The sequence below is a fragment of the Vanellus vanellus genome (assembly GCF_965231255.1).
Source record: "Vanellus vanellus genome assembly, chromosome: 22".
NCBI classification, from domain to species: Eukaryota; Metazoa; Chordata; class Aves; order Charadriiformes; family Charadriidae; genus Vanellus; species Vanellus vanellus.
This window is the reverse complement of record NC_138927.1, coordinates 6,447,353-6,463,615: the sequence shown is the minus strand read 5'-3', so window position 1 is coordinate 6,463,615 and position 16,263 is coordinate 6,447,353. Positions and strand designations below refer to the sequence as shown.

The following is a 16,263-nucleotide window of genomic DNA, read 5'->3' as shown; positions in this document are numbered from 1 at the left end:
CTGTCGATGGCAATAATGAGAAAGACACCTGCGGATCCTGTTAGAGCCGCGGGTCTCCTTTTTAACTATTAAGAGATCGATACCTTTTGCAGTGCTGCTAATAGTTTTCTGGCCCACTTGATTGCGAGGGGACTCGGGTGGACTCGGCCTTAGCTGAAGGTGGCCGACGTGTTTCTGGCAAATTTGCTCAGTCTCCGACACAGGGCGGCAAATTCCTCCGCACGTTTGCGGTGGTGCGAGAGGGGGAAAAAAGCAAGAGCGCTCGCCTAAGAAACTTAGTGAGAGGCTGAAATTTTCCACAAGGACAGGAATGAGCAATTGAGATACCCGCTAAAAAACTTTGACACAACAGAAAAATCTAACTTCAGCCCTCCATCGCTCCCCCACCGGGTCTAGTCTTGTTTGATTCAAAGAAATCAACACGTCGTTTCAGTTCATTAACAATCCATCTTGGTTTTATTGTCCATTTTTTTAAAAAAGTTGGTGTTTTACTATTCAGAGGTATAAAATAATCCTATTTTACAAAGATTTACAGCTCTGTGAGTGCCCAGCAGTGAACAAGGCTGGATCTGGCAAGTCTCTTAAATTATCAAACCACAATTTTTGTTTGTTTTTTTTTAAAAAAAATAGAGGACAAAAAAAGAAATCGGCAATGAACCGATTCAGCACCAAACAGGACATAACGGAGTAAGAGGGTTTGTATAAAAGACAATTTATTTCTTTGGGAAGGGGCTCAGGGAGCGGGGGATGGGCAGAAGGGGCAGGTAATGAACCCCAGTAAGGGGGACAGGACTCGGGGCGACCTCTCTTTATTCTTCGCCATCCCCCGGGCTGTGGGAGGGGGGTGATACCTACACCAAATTAAATTCCCGAGGCTGCGTTTCCCCTCCGGCGGCAGCCTGAGCCCAGCGCCCTCCCGCAGGCGGGACGGGCAGAGGTCGCTCCCTACGGATTTGCAGTTTTCTGGTCTCATTGCTGCCGGCCCCGGTGTGGGTTTGCCGGCCGGGTCTGCCGCGGTGACGGTCCCTCCTCAGTAGACGGGTCCCTTGACGGCTCCCGGCTCCGTCATGCGCGCGGCGGCGTACGCCGAGGCTCCCAGGCAGGCGGCCGGCTCGCAGAACCCCGGCAGGCCAGCGGGACCGGGCAAGCCCGGCCGGCCAGCCTCTCCCGGGGAGCCCGGCAGGCCCCGCTCCCCGGCTTTGCCATCCAGCGCGTGGCCGGGGATGCCGGGGAGACCTGCAAGGGGAGCGTTGGCCATCAGCGGCTGCACGCGTGCTGCGCGTGAGGGTGCTGAGCCCGGCCTCTGCCGGAGCAGAGCGGGGACCGGGGTACGGGGGACGCTGCTGGTGAGGACGGGGATGCGTGAGCAGAGCGACGCGGCAAGCGGGCAACAGCGAGGGGCCGGGAAAGCGGCTGGCAGAGCTGCAGGCAGGGAGGAGGCAGCAAAGGGTGCTACAGGTCGGAGATTTGCGGGATGAACCCGTGCGCGTTTGCGGGGATGGGACAGAAGGTCCCGAGCCACTGCTGGGCTCGTCATCGCGCCGGCAAGGGGCACGGGGGCTGCGGGGACCCACCACTGCCTGCCCTGTCTGTGCCGTGGGGAGAGGGGCTTACCTGGGATGCCCGGGGGTCCCGGCATGCCCGGGTGGCCTCGGCCAGCTTCTCCCCGCTCGCCCTTCTCGCCTCGCTTCCCTGCGGGGAAAGAAACAGGGGGGAAAGGACTCGGAGCCGCAGTGGGAACGCGGACCCTGCAGGGGATGGGAGGGGGCTGCTCCTGCTCAGGGACCCCGGTGGGGGACAAACGTGGCAGGAGGAGGCAGGATCAGCCCCGAGGAGGGTTTCTGCCCGGCACGGTGTGGGTATGGCCACCCACCACCTACCTTTAGGTCCTATGTTGCCGATCTGCCCAGCAGCACCCAGGATGCCGGGGACACCTCGAGGTCCCATGGGTCCATGTGGGCCCTGCTCACCGGGTGGCCCGGGGGGGCCGGGGGGTCCTGGGGGTCCCATGGCACCGACTCCACCCAGGGCTGCTCTCTTGGCACTGACCGCTACCTCCGCCAGCTGCTCTGTAGGGCAGAGAGCGGCCGGTGTGGGACGGGCACGGGGGCAGCCACGCGGCCGGCGGCGCCCCACTCACCCCCTCACCTTGCAGCATCTTCAGGACCACATCAACGATGTGCTGGTCCCCCGCGTCCCGGCCCTGCGGCGGTGAGAAGAGGGACATGCCGTAAAGGGAGATCGCTCCTTCCATCCCCACCTGCACCCGCAGCACCAGTCCCATCCCGACCCCCCGGTCCAGAGCACCTCCCTGCACCCGATGCTGCCTTCCCACCCTTCTTCTTTTTCCATCTGGTCCCAGTACCAGCGCTGCAGCCTCAGCTCATGTCGTGCCCGGCCACACTGCAACCTGGTCACTGCATCCATTTTCTGCAGTCCCATTTTTCAAGTATAAAATGAGGCTTATATGGAAAAATTCAGCCCCCGGGCAGGCTGTAAAGATACGCATTGGAGCTAAACCTGCTGCTGGTGCTATGTACGGTGAGAAATAAAGAACTCCTCTTTTCTAGAAAGGTGGGAGCCCAGCTCAGCCCTCCTGGAGAGCCCATGGGGGAGCACCGGCAGCTCCCGGGCCACGCATTTCCCAGAGGAACTGGTTGGTAAGAAAGGGTCGGAGGCAGTCACCCGTGGACAAGCTGACGGTGGCAGCCGCCGGGTCACCACCTACGGGGTGCGGGAGGTGAGGAGGGGATGTGGGGTGCTGGGGGGACTCACCGCTATGCCCCGCTGGCCGGGCATCCCCGGCACGCCGCGCTCCCCGACGAGTCCTCGCGGGCCGGGGGGTCCTGGGTAGCCTCGCACGCCGGGTGCACCCGCGTCCCCCGAGGGGCCGGGGAAGCCGAGCTCGCCCTGGATGCCTTGCTGCAGTGGGGATGGAGAGCAGCGTCAGGAGTGGGGGGCTCAGCCCCATTCTGAGCACAGGGGCTGTGCCCTGAGACCTCGAGGACTTACAGAACCCAGTACTGACCACTACAGCCAGGGTTTAAACCTCACACAGGGGCTGAGCCTGAACCCGGGGCTGAACATGGTCATTGAAGCCCATCTCCACTGGAGATGCTTTCTCAGGCCACCAGCACGCAGCAGGCGCCAGCTCCGTGGAATCGCCTCCGGCTGAGGGTCCCGCAGAGCCACCCAGCGTGAAGGTGAGGGGAGTCCCTCGCTCCCAAATCCCCCATCCCTCGCTCCCAAATCCCCCGTCACTCACCTGTCCCTTCGGCCCCGGCTCGCCCGATTCACCCTGGGGACAGAGCACACAAGAAATGCGATGGGGGCACAGCAGGCATTTAGAGATGCAGCTGGGGGGAGGCACACATACCACCCCCAGAGCACACCGAGATGGCACTGGGGTGCAATGCTGCAGTGCCCAGGGCTGTGCCGGGCAGGAGACCCCAGCACGGGCAGGGACCCGCATCCAGCCCGTCCCCTCCATCCCACCCCAGAACCCGTCTGTGGGGACCCACCTTCTCTCCCTTCAGCCCTGCGAGGCCGTGAACACCCGGGTCTCCCTAGAGGAAAGGCAATGAGAAATGTGACCCATCACAGGCAGCACCCACCTCCTCCGCAGGCACTTTAACGCCCCCCGCTTGACCGGGATGCCGGGGGTGTTAATGGAGAAAGCGCCGGTGTCAGCCCCGCCATGAGGTGGGTGCCAGCCCTGTTAAACACGGGTGTCAGCGATCCCCCAGTGGTCCCCCAGCCCGGGCAGGAGGGTGATGTACTCACAGTACTGCCTTTGGGGCCGGTTTTCCCCGGGGAGCCCTGGAGAAAGAAGAGGGGGGGTCAGCCCAGCTTCCCTAAGCTGGACCCCCGAGCAGCCCAGCGCCTGCAGCCAGAGCACTCACCTTGTCTCCTTTGACTCCCGGCAAGCCTTGGGGTCCTGGGATCCCCGGTGGACCCTGCTCACCCTTTGGCCCCTGGAAATCAAGGTAAGATGGGAAAAAGGTAGAAATGAGTGTGAAGAGGTGGTGGTAGGACCCTCCTTCCCCATTGGAGCATCCTCCCCAAGGCAACAGGATGCACAGGCAGCTCCTCGTCCCCTCCAGCGGCTCAGGCTGCCCCACAGCATCCCAACCTGCCCTAAAAACAGCCTCTCTGGGGGCACAGGGCAGAAAATGATCATAGAATCCTTTGGGTTGGAAGGGACCTTCAAAGGTCATCTAGTCCAGCCCCCAACAGCCATGTAGAGGGGTACAGGGTCTCATCCCCCAGGAAGCCAGAGGGACAAAGGTCAATTTTTGGCCATTTTCCACCCTGGGAAAGCCTCCAAGAGGGGCCGGGCAGCCTCCCCGCTCTCGCTGGGACGGGAGGAAATTCCTCTCCCGGCTGGGGCTGCAAACCCAGCGTGGCCCCGGGCCGGCTAATCCCTGCGCTATTTGCCCCTTTGGCTAATCCCTCAGCCCGGCAGCCAGGCACAGCGGGACGGGGCACGGGACTGACCCCGGCCGGGATCAAAGCGAGGGGTCGGTGCAGCAGTGCCAGGCATGTCCCGCTGTCCCCGTCCCTCCTGAACACCCCGGGCTGAGCATCCCCGGGCTCAGCATCCCCGGGCTGTGCCGAGGCGAAGGTACCACTCACCGCTTTGCCCTGCTCGCCGGGGGGGCCCACGAGGCCGCGCTCGCCCCGGTCACCCTGCAGAGATCCGGGGAGAGAGAAGAGTCAGGGGAAGTTCCCACCACCACCACAGACCCCACGGTGCCCCGGACTCACCTTCATCCCCGGGACACCCGGCGGTCCCTGCTCACCCCGAGGTCCAGGCTCACCCTAGGAACGGAAAAAAACAACCCCAAACACAGACCAGCTGCCTCTCTCGCGTTCACATGCCATCATCTGCCCTTCATCCTTCCCCAAAGGACGTGTGGCCCTGTCCTTGTCCCCTGCAGCCACTGCGCCGATTCTGGGCACAGGGCTGGAGAAGTGGCCACAGGGGCTTCCCTGTGAGGAAGCTGCTGGGGGCAGGGGGGGCAGAGGGAAGAGGAGGGTTGTGGGGGGATGAAGGGCCCAACTCTGCTTTCTGTTTGACAGCAAATAGGGGAAAAAGAGCAAAAGCGAGAGACCAGCCCCCAGGCTGTGCCAGGGAGGAACATGGTGACATCTCGGTTACTTACGATCTGCCCCGGGGCACCGGTGACACCGGGCTGGCCCCGAGCACCCGCTTCACCCTGCGAATGGGAGACAGAGGCGGTTCGGGGACAGCAAGGACAGGGGAGGGACGGGATGGGGACAATGCTGCGGGCTCAGCGATGCAGTGTGGAGGCTGCTGCAGCGCCGTGTAGGGTGAGCGGAGCCGTGGGGCGGACACTCAGAGGGGTGACCCCAACCCCGGCTGCCCCAGACCCACCTTATCTCCTGGGCCACCTTTGCTTCCTGGCTGGCCCGGCAAGCCCTGCGGGAACACAGCCAGGATGAAAACCCGTGCGCAGCACCAGAGGCAGCGACCCGGCTGAGTGCTGGCCCTGCACCCTGGCACCACCAAGGGATGGGGGTGCCACCCCACGGGTAATGGGGTTCCCCCTGCGGGCAGGGGGCTCCCATGCCTGTACTCACAGCCTGTCCCCGGTGTCCTGGCGTTCCTGGGTGGCCGGCCTGTCCCACACCGCCCTGCGAGGGACAGAGAGTGTGTTACTGCGTGGCGGAGAAAGGTGCAGAAATGGGGTTTCCACGGGTGGGACGAGGGACTCCGGGCCAAAGGGGGACACTGCCCTTGACCCCATGGGGACAGCCACTCTCCACTAGTCAGGAGATGCCACATCAAGGGCCGGGACCTTATGCCACTTGCCATCCCCATTATTTCCAGCAAGCACTGGTGCGAGGAACAGCATGTGTCGGTTCCCCGTCGCCGGTGCAGGCAGCACCCGGCAGCCCCTGCCCGCGGCAGCTCACCTTCACGCCAGGGATACCCGGGGTGCCGTCTTTGCCATCGATGCCTGGGAGACCCTGCGAAAGCGGGGAGAGTCGCTTGGTCTGACACCTCTGAGAGAGACTGAAAGGCTCGTGGTAGGGGGGAAAAGGGCTGGGAAGGGAAGGGAAAGCTCCAGCCCTGCGCTGAGACGGGGTACAAGGATGTAGGGTGGCCCCAAACAGGACAGAGAAGGATGGAGACGTCTTCTCCTTGCGAGGGGCTCAGCCCCAGGTGTGGGCAGGGGCACTGCTGGCTGTACTTACGTTCTCCCCCTTGGGGCCAATGTCTCCTTGGGGTCCCCTGATGCCACGGCCACCCTAAAGCGGGAGAGAGCAAACGGTATTTCAGCCGCCCTCTTGGTGCAGGGGACGGAGCAGGGAGAGGGAGGAGGTGCCCGGCGAGGGCACCGCGGGCAGAGCCCCTCTCCGTGCCGGGGAACGGGGCCAAGTGGGGGAAAAGGGGTCAGCGGCATCACCCGGGGCACAGCGTTGCCCTTCCCCGGTGGGTTACCTACCAGATCTCCCTTCTCACCGGGGTCCCCAGGCGGTCCCTTGGGGCCTTCCCTGCCCTGGAGGGGAGAAAGAGGGGGGTTGAGCAGTGAAGTGCGGGGTCCCCCGCCTGCCCCCCAGCCCCCGGGGATGAGGGAGGGCACTCACCGGCCGCCCGGCTGCTCCGATAGTCCCGACCATCCCCTTGTAACCAGCAGGACCCTGCAAAGAGAGCATGGGGGGGTCAATTCCTCCCATCCCAACCTCAGCCCCCAGCCAGGTCTGACCCCATTAGGAAGAGGCAGCATCCCCGAGATGGCCAACCAGCCACGTTGGCGATGCTCCTGGGAAGCAGCCTCCAGCTCGGGAAGCGTCTCCATGGGAGCCGGTCCCCCTGACCCCGGGGGCCAGGCACAGCATCCCACCGGCACTCACCGTCTCGCCCTTGGGTCCCACCATCCCGGGGTAACCCCTCAGGCCCTGCGGTCCCTGCAGGGAAGGAAGCAACAGCCGGTTTAGCTGGAAACAGCCCCAGGAGCAGCCCAGGGGGAAGCCGCAATTAAAGCAAAAGCCGGTGCTGGAAAATAGCCGGTTTTGCCAAACACGAGGTATTTCAGTCCCGCCGCTCGCTCCTAATTCTGCAGCCCCCCCACCAGGCGCCTTTCCAGTTGTCGGTTCAATAACAGCAACGGGCCCAAACTGGTGCTGCTTCCCCCGCCAAAGCTCTGGGCTTCAAAGTGGTTTTGCCCTTTCCCGGACCGAAGGGCTCAGCCCGTTAATTGCTTTTCATCTTCAAAGTGCTCGTTGAGCTCAAACAGCTTTAATCCCCACACCCCCGCAGCGAGCTGGGCACTGCACCCCCTGTTCAGGTGGGGTGAGGGGGGCTCAGTGTACGTGAGCGATTTGTCCCCGGCCGGGGAGTTATCCACGTTAACGGGCGCTAACGACCGAGGTGCCCGGGCCAGCGCTGACCGCGGAGGTCTCCGTCGGGATGTGGCAATGCCACTCTCCTGGTGGCAGCTCCATGGCTGGGAGGAGGGAGATGGATGGGATGAAGGCTTCACTCTGGTCCCAGCAGTGGGTCCGCGGGAGCAGGGGACACACCGGTGCCATGTCCCCCGTGTCTGGGGACCCCGTGCCGTGTCCCCTGTGCCAAGCACAAAGCAGCCCCCCCCAGCCCCTGAGGCGCCCGAGGGGCAGAGCGGCAAAGAGAACTGAATACGTTACCGGAGGGCCTGGGACACCTTGTTCTCCGGAGACACCAACGTCACCCTTGGGGCCCTGGGGAGGGATGGAGAGGAGAGAGGTGAGTGTTGGGGTACAACCAGGAGGGTACAAACCACCCCGGGGACCCGAGACCCCCTCACCTGGGACCTGGCAGGGGATGGGGACAGGTGCCATCACCCCAGGGAGCCACCATGGGAAGACCACCCTGTCCACCCTCCATCTCCCAGCTCTGGATCTCCCTCCTCCCTCTCCAACCTCTTCCCTTCCTCTCCCCTTTCTCCCCCCAGAGCCCCCTGCCCTCCGCTCCAGCCCCAGCCCCCCCGGAGGCAGGCACGCCTGGCTCTGCTGGCAAGCTGCCGGAGGGGTCACTCACCTGCCTGCCCTGCCTGCCCGGCTCCCCCAGCGCGCCGGGGCGGCCTCTGTGTCCCTAAGGGCAAAGAGGAAGATCTTGAGCATCCCTGGGCAGAGCAGCGAGGTCGAGGCAGCGTCATCATGGCCACGTCACCTGGAGCCACCCTGCCCGCGACATCCCACCACTGGTGACATGGTGGGGCTCAGCATCCCACTGGTGATGCAGTAGGGTTCAGCATCCCACTGGTGACATGGTGGGGCTCAGCATCCCACTGGTGATGCAGTAGGGTTCAGCATCCCACCGGTGACATGGTGGGGCTCAGCATTCCAGAGCCATGAGGGCACGCGGTGGGGATGCCCACCAGGTGTAACCCTTTGGGTTTCGCAGCGGAGGAGCTGGGCAGCGGCACGGCTGGGGTTGGGGCTTCGAGAGGGGAGCTCGCCCCAAGAATGTGCTGGCAGGAGCCACTGGGGACCTCTCCCACAGCGCCTTTGCCCCCAGGGCTCTCTGAGCCTGCAGATCCTGTGCTCCCAGGGGAGCAGAGCAGCTCCGGAGCTCCACCTGCCCCCAGATGGAGGAATGCTCCTTCTCTCAGCATGCTGGAGGTGACAGACCTTGTTCCCTCCCTGGCAGCTCCAGGGCTCCCTTACCTTCAGTCCCTGCAGTCCCTGGGGGCCCTTGGGACCTGGCGGGCAGCTGGTGGGGCACTGGAGGGGAAGAAGAAGCAGCACAGGTTGAGTTGGGAAAGGACACAGAGGGTGCGGAGAAGCCCGGCTTGTGCCAGGAAGGACGGGCTCCCGTGCCACGCAGCGAAGATGGGCTGTGCAGTGATGCAGGGGACCCACCGCTCACAGCATGGTTTTGGCTGAGGACCATGGTTTTGGCTGAGGAACCCATTCCTCCCCACTCCGTCAGCCCCCAGTTACCAAATTACACCAGTGGCGATATTTCAGGCCAGGGCAGCACACGCTCTTCCAGCTGCCGTTACCCCGCAAAGACCTGCCGAAGGGACAAGGGAATGGCAGCTCTCACCAAGAAATCAGCGCTGCCTTCCACTCCTTGGATGTGTCCTGGGGGGCCCTGGAGGGAAGGAGACCATCAGCATCCACGGCTTAATATCAGCACAGGATACAGGAGGGGTGAATGTCACCCCTGGGAGGGAGGGGAGCAAGGTGTGGGGTGGGAGGTGTGTGCCAGAGCCCGAGTCCCGTCCCCAGACGCTGGGCTGAGGGGCGGGGGGGCTTCTTCCCTCCTGCAGAAAATGCTGATAACTGGGGAGATACTCACGGGTTTCCCTGGAGGGCCTGGGGGACCCCGCGGGCCGTCGGGTCCAGGGTCGCCCTAGGAAAGAACAACCGCAGGGAAGGAGGTTTAGGGGTGGGGAGGCGGCAGGTACTGCCGGAGCTGGGGTGGAGAGGAGTGACAAAGCAGCAGAGACCCAGGCTGTCACAGCATCCCCCGGCCACGAGCTGGGAGGGGATGGATGGTGCTGGGGGACCCGGCTGCAGGCACAGAGCCTGTCACCCCTCCGTCCCCGCGGTAGGGGGGACACCCGTATTACAGGGTTGTCCCTGTTTGCCCCAGGAGCCCCGAAGTGCGGAGAAGAGGATGCTGGGGTAAGGAGGGGAGGTTTTCTCACGCCCCCTCCTGACCCCTCACCTTGGGTCCCAGCGCTCCGATCTCTCCAGGGAGCCCAACCTGCCCTGGGAGCCCCTTAAGGAGAAGAGAGACATTCACAGAGTGAGAGAGGTCAAGCCCCGACACCCCCGCTTTGGGGGTGCGGAGATTCCAGCTCTTCCAGCACAACCCCCAAGTGGGGTCCCCCGCTGCCCACAGCCCCTCGAGCCCGGCACTTACGGGGGGTCCTGGCAGAGAGGGGCCCTGCAAAAAGAAGAAAGGCACAATTGGTCCAAATTCTCCAACCCCCCCACCAAACCCACCAACATCCCCGCCAGGGCAGGGCAATGCCCACACCACCCCCCAGGATGGGGCTGGGGGGGGCAAAGGCTGGGTCCCCGCTCTGCCCCCACCCCACTCGTGGGTGCTCAGGGAGCGGGTGCCGGAGCCAGGAGTGGGTGCACCAGGAGATGCAGATACTCACGGGGAGCCCCGGCGGCCCTGGGAGTCCGGGCTGGCCCTGCCAGGACAGAAGGGGAGAGTCAAGAGCAGAAACGGGAGGGTCTGGCCCCACCAAGCCCTGCTCCTGCTGTGGGAACTGCTAAAATTCACACACCCCCCCCCGGCCCCAGCCTTGCTGCCCCCTCTTTGCCGAATACTCCATCGCCCAATTCCTGCATCCGCGCATCCCCTCCTCGGCGACGGGGCTGGTCCCAGCATGGCCAGCCCACGCTGGCTCCTGTCGGGGGGGAGGTGGGAGCCCGCAGCAGCTGCCCCGGAGAAGCCCCTCACTCACCTTAAGTCCCGGCCCGCCGACGGGCCCTGGCTCCCCTCTGGCTCCCGTCAGCCCCTGCAAGAGGAGAGACGGGGGGTGGGGGGGTTATCGCCAGCGCTTCTGCTCTCCACCCAGAATTTTTTTGCTGGGGCTTTTTCCACCATGAGGGGTGGAGGGTTACGGGTGGGGAATTGGTGCTCGTCGCCGCTGTGCACATCACGCAGCAAACCTGGAGCTGCCGTCGGTACCTGGAGCCAAGCCCCGGCGGCACAGAGAGCCTCGCAGCGATGCCCCGCAGCCCCCGTGAGCTGCCCAGCTCCGGGACCCCACGCCAGGGCTCGGCAGGGACCCTCGCGCCGCAGGGCACATCCAGCACGGCTGCCCTGGCCCCGGCGGCAGCACGTGGGGAGCTCAGACCATCTGTGATCCCCATTATATCAACTCCGAGTCACTCCCTGGCTCCCCCGGCCCCCATTCCAGCGCATTTGAGGGCTGTGCCGGGGTTTGGATCCCTGCAGCTGATGGCTTGAGCTTCACCCACGGGCTCATCCCTGCACGCTGCCGGGCACGCAGGGACGGCGCGGGAGGAGAGCCCCTCGCTCTCTCTCAGCGTCCGTATTCAAAGGAGCCGAAGTCTTTTGCAGGCAGATTAGCCTGGATGCATAATGCATGCTTATAATGACAGTTATTATTCTATTCATTTATTATTGAAGAATAACTAAACCCCAAAAGACTTATGAAGTGCCGTCCGGAGAGACAAAAGAGGACCCTGTAGTTTGGGTTTCCTTCTGACGAGCGAGTGAAGGTCCGATGTTTGCAGGCCCTTACCCGTGCAGCGCCGCACTGGGCACGGGGGGGCAGGCGCCCAACCCACCCCTCCCCGGGCGCCCATCGCGCACCCCCGCGTACCCCGGCTGGGGCAGTGTGGGGCCGGGAACCGACCGACAGGCATCACGGCATCAAGGCAGGACAAGGAGGCAGCCCCTTCCCCTTTCCACCTCCCACCTCCGTCCTGGCTGTGCTTCTGCCAGGGAGGGGGGAAGTCACCAATGCCACCTATGTGGGTGCCAAGGGGGTGGCTCCGGGGGGACCCACGGGATTCCTCCAGATTTATGTTGGAGGAAACGAGCGCTAAGCAGGGCTCGGGACAGCAGCTGCAGTAAAGGACAAGGAAAAGCCTTTTCGTGTTGCGGGCTGTCGGTGCTGTGCCCTGGCTTTCCCGGCACAGCTCTCGCCCTGTGCAGAGTGGGGATGCAATTTCGGAGCCAGGGCAGTGGGAGGGGGAGGCAGGAGCCCTGCTCAACCTCTGCCTGCGTTTTCTGCTGTGATTCAAAAGGTGCTTTCAGCTCCCACGTGGTGGGATTTTGGCACTTTCTTATGTGCGGTAGAAAAGGATCCCTGCGCCGGGGGGAGAGGAGTTTGCTGAGACCATGCTGCGACCTGGGGGCTGCGGCCAGGGATGCTGCGGGGGGGACAGAGGGTCGGTACTCACGTCGATGCCCGGCTTCCCTGGGGGCCCATCTGGACCGGGGGCTCCGGGCTCACCCTTGGTACCCTTCAAAAGAGAAGAGGCACGGGGGCGGATTGAAAGGAGCTCCTCCAGAAAGGACGAGACCGTCAGCGAGCTGGGGGGAGGCACATGTACTCACCGGGGAGCCAGGGGCTCCGGCAGAGCCTTTGTCACCCTGGGGAAAGAGAAGGTTATAAAAAGGGGTCTGTCACCCCACAGAGCCAGGCCCAGCAGCACGGGGGGGCTCAGGACCCGTGTCTCCCATCCACCTCCCCAAGTGAGATGCTGGATCCCCCCACGCAGCGGCCAGGTCAGGATGGGGCCGGCATTGAGAAGAGAGGGCTGTGCTGGGGTTGTGGGAGGGCTGCGGCTGTTCTGGGTATAAATAGCACTAAAATAACACCCTGGGGCAGGGGGGAGCGGGGGCAAGTCTGGGAGAAAGGGCGCTTTCTGCTGGCTCACAGATCTCCCCTCTGTTCAGGGAGCCACAGCCGCTTGCCACAGCCCTTGGCCACGTTGCCGCTTTACGGGCACCCGACCTGGCTGTCCTGCTCCCTGCCAGCCCCCCCGGCTCCCCCTCCTCTCTGGGCATCTCTGGGCTCATCCCTGCACCCAAACCCTCTGAGCATCCTCTGCTGCCCGGATGGGGGAGCACCCAGCACCGAAACCTCCCTGCCACTATGCTCCCCAAAAAGCATTTCGGGCCCCATTTCCCAAAGTGGTCAGGAGGCCACGGGCTGCTGTCCTGGGGAGGTGGACGGAGCTGTGGTGCAGGAACCATGCTCCCCCGTGCCATCATTGCTGCCCAAGGCCACCAGCAAAGCCGGGGATGCTCCGTCTCCCCAGCCCGGGGGCAGAGCAGTGCGGGAACCACGCGGCATCGGCACCCCCTTGGCCTCCACCGAGCCTCTGCCCCCAAACAATGTCCCTCTTTGTGCTGCAGGTCCCCTCCCTCCCTCCCTCCCTCCAGCCTGTGCAGGTTCCCGGCCGCGCCGTACTCACGTCAATGCCATCCGCTCCCGGCACTCCTGGGGGACCGGGGGGCCCTCGCGGGCCGGGCTCTCCCGGCGGCCCTCGCTAAAGGGAAAAAGGGAAGGGACCCACGTCAGGAAGGAGCAGTGGGACCCCAAGAGGTGGTGGGGGTCAGGGGGAGCACAGGGTAGAGCACTCGCTGCTGGTGTGTGCTGGGGAGCCATCACCAGAGAGCTGGGATGGAGCGAGCACCCCCAGAGCTCTGCCCCTCCCCACGGGTGCTCCGCTGCCTGGCCTGTGCCCCCCGGCAAGGACATGGATGGAGAAAACCAGGAATTCTCCCCCCAGAGTGGCACAACGAGCTCCCCATCCCCTGCCTGGTTTCTACCCCATTGCCGCCCCCTCCTGCCCTGGTGCCCGCGGGGCTCCTGCCCCGGCACAGCGGGGTCTCGATGGGGTGACGGCAGTGCTTGCAAAGGTCCCTCTCGGCTCGGGGTGCAAGCCCAGCACTGGGGTTTCTAAGAGCACCGGCAGGATTTAGGTCCCCGAAGCCCCAGTATGAAATGGGGACCCGGAGCCCCTCCATGAGACCCCCCCCCCGCGCCGGGCTGGCTCGCTGCCCGCAGCACCGCTCCGCGGCGCGGCACAAAAGCACCATTCAGCCGGCGGCAGGGCAGCTCCCGGGGCAGCCTGGCCCCAGCCCTGAGGTTTGCACAGGACTCCGCAGGAGCGACTTTGCAAAGAAATCTCTGTTATCCCAACGGGGCGGTTTTTTGAGGGGGGAAGAGACTCCGGTCGCGGAGACCGAACCCCTGGTGTTCCTGGAAATGAAAACCAGAGGGGCCGGCTGGGGCTGCACGCCTGCGACGTCCCCGTCCTCCCAGGCTTATTTATTTTAAAGTGAAATGTATAAGGGTGAGAGGTGTTGCTGGTTAGGAGAACTCCGGCTTCGCCTTGGAAGCAAATCCCGCAGTCGGGGTGGGAGCGAGCGCCCGTCCCCGGGATCCCCCGTGAATGGCACTTTTGTCCTGCCCGACTGGTTTCCAAATGGTTCCTTGTTCCAGGAGCTCCCACATTCCCCGTGCTCCAACCAGCGCCGGCTCTCCTGGCCAGACCCTGCCACCACAAGCCCACGGGCATCCCGGGGGGCTGCTTTAGGAAGGCAGTTGCCCCCCCAGCCACCCCCCCCCAGCATCCCGCAGCCGGGCTTTCTGCGCCGGCAGGCAGCTCGGGAGCCACATGGGAAGATTTTTCCCAAATCTGTTATAATAATATGTTTTTTGCGGTTGCAGGGAAAGGAGAGTTTTTCCTCTTTTCGGGCGGGATCCCGGGAGGAACGCTGCCTGCCCCGCTCGCAGCGCTCGCCCCGAGGAGCAGACGGACACCTTCCCTTCTCTCCGACGCATTTCTCCTGCCCCTGCATGAGTCCAGAGACCCCCCCCCCCGTACCCCCAGCATCGCCGCCGCTGTTTTCCCTCTCCGCTGCTTCTCGACAAGCCCCCACGGAGCCCTGGGGCAGCCCTGGGAGGGTCAGAGCCCCCCTCAGCCCCCCGCAGCCCCCCGCAGCCCGGCTCCACGGTGCATCCCAGCAAAGCAGAAGCAAATAAGCATTTTCCCAGGAGATGGGAAGCAGAAGATCTGGCAGCTGCCAGGGAGGGAAACAGCAGAGAGTCCCCAGTGCTGCCCCAGGGGGAAAATACAACTAAACTTATTTAGCTAACAAGTCCCAAATTTCAAGGTGTGCAGCCCAGCCCGGCCCCTGTCCTGTGGGGCTGGAGGCAGCTTTCGGCACGGAGAATTCCCCGGTGGGTCGGGGCTGTGGGTCCTGGCCGGGGACTGCTCCCAACCACCCCCACCCCTAATAGGGCATTCCTGGGAAAAGCGAGAGAAAGTTGCTGGGAAAATAAGCAGCGAGTCCCGGGGGTGCTGAGTGCTGCGAGCCAGCATCTGCGACGGGGGAGATGGGGACCGACCCCTCTCCGTCCCCTCTCTGTCCCCTTTCCATCCCCTCTCCGTCCCCTCTCTGTCCCCTCTCCGTCCCCTCTCCGTCCCCTCTCTGTCCCCTCTCTGTCCCCTCTCCGTCCCCTCTCCATCCCTTCTCTGTCCCCTCTCCATCCCCTCTCCGTCCCCTCTCTGTCCCCTCTCCGTCCCCTCTCCGTCCCCTCTCTGTCCCCTCTCCATCCCCTCTCCGTCCCCTCTCTGTCCCCTCTCTGTCCCCTCTCCATCCCCTCTCCGTCCCCTCTCTGTCCCCTCTCTGTCCCCTCTCCGTCCCCTCTCCGACCCCCCTCCGTCCCCTCTCTGTCCCCCATCCCAGCCCGGCGTGGAGGGGGACCAAGCAGAGGACTCACAATCTGGGCCAGGCAGAGGCAGGCGGCGTGGAGCAAGAGCCCAAACTGGAGAACGTGGGAGCAGCCGGCCATGGCGAGGGCGGCCGGCACCGAGCGGCGGTGGCCTCGTCTCGCTGCGCTCAGGTATGGCAGCGGCCCCAACCGCACAGCCGGACACCGGAGGAGGAGGGGGCTCATTAATATGGAGCAGTGGGACGAAGGCAGGCGGGCAGCCCTGACCCCCCCCACCCCCCTCCGCTCAGGTGAGCCCGTGGCTATTTTGGGCAGCACGGCCGGACGGTGGCGGAGGATTTGGCACCATGGCAGCGGGGCATTTGGTGCGAGTGGCACAAAGGGGCTTTAATGCAGACATGGGGGTGGGAGAGGAGGGGGATGAGCTGAGGGGGAGCTGGAGCTGCATGGTGAGCCACCCCCCCGGCCAGGACGTCTGCGTGGGCACCCCCAGGAGTGGGGCTTTGCCGGGGGTGTCCGCTGGCACATCCCCATCGCGATGCCTGTGCCAGTGCCATGGGGCACGGTGCTGCCCGGGGCTGGGGCTGTGGTTGTCCCCCCCCCCCCCTCCTGTGGTGGGTCAGATTTCTGATGTGTCTGACCCAATTTCTGCCCTGTGAGCCCCCAGACAGCCCCAGGCAAGGCAGCCGCCCCGCTGCGGGTCCCAGGGCACCCCTGGTAATGCCCCCCCTGGCCCCAGCATGGCACTGGAAGGGGAAGGGGGGCTGTGCTGGGGGGGCACCAGCTGCTCCCCACAGCCCTGGCAGGGCACGAGGCCCGTGTCCGTGGGGGGACAGATGCCCCCACTCATCACTCCCCCCGTGGCCAGCTCCCCCCACCCAGCTCCTGCCTTCGCTGGCAGCCGCCCCCCCAAACTCGCCGCCCCCCAGCTCCCGGGAAACGCGGGGATGAATCATCTTGGCGATTTCTTCCTCCTCCTCCTCACGGAGGGCTCGAAGGCTCCGCAGCGAGCCGCTGCAGACTGATTCATCGGTACTGGAGGGGGGGGTTCAGTGGCCCCCCA

At 64.4% G+C, this 16,263-nt stretch overlaps 1 protein-coding gene across 1 annotated transcript; it reads right to left on the bottom strand.

Annotated features, from left to right (window-relative positions):
* Positions 1–1,030: 1,030 nt before the first annotated feature.
* Positions 1,031–15,425, bottom strand: COL9A2 (collagen type IX alpha 2 chain; the record flags this gene model as incomplete). The annotated part of the gene is made up of 32 exons (XM_082494086.1): positions 1,031–1,236; positions 1,615–1,692; positions 1,881–2,069; positions 2,149–2,203; positions 2,776–2,922; positions 3,266–3,298; positions 3,522–3,566; positions 3,784–3,819; positions 3,903–3,974; positions 4,636–4,689; positions 4,768–4,821; positions 5,166–5,219; positions 5,399–5,443; positions 5,605–5,658; positions 5,941–5,994; positions 6,223–6,276; positions 6,474–6,527; positions 6,616–6,669; positions 6,883–6,936; positions 7,675–7,728; positions 8,048–8,101; positions 8,677–8,733; positions 9,059–9,106; positions 9,314–9,367; positions 9,686–9,739; positions 9,884–9,907; positions 10,128–10,163; positions 10,440–10,493; positions 11,911–11,973; positions 12,068–12,103; positions 12,931–13,005; positions 15,249–15,425. 32 exons carry the CDS (start codon positions 15,423–15,425, stop codon positions 1,031–1,033), a joined length of 2,178 nt encoding a protein of 725 aa, XP_082350212.1.
* Positions 15,426–16,263: the final 838 nt, after the last annotated feature.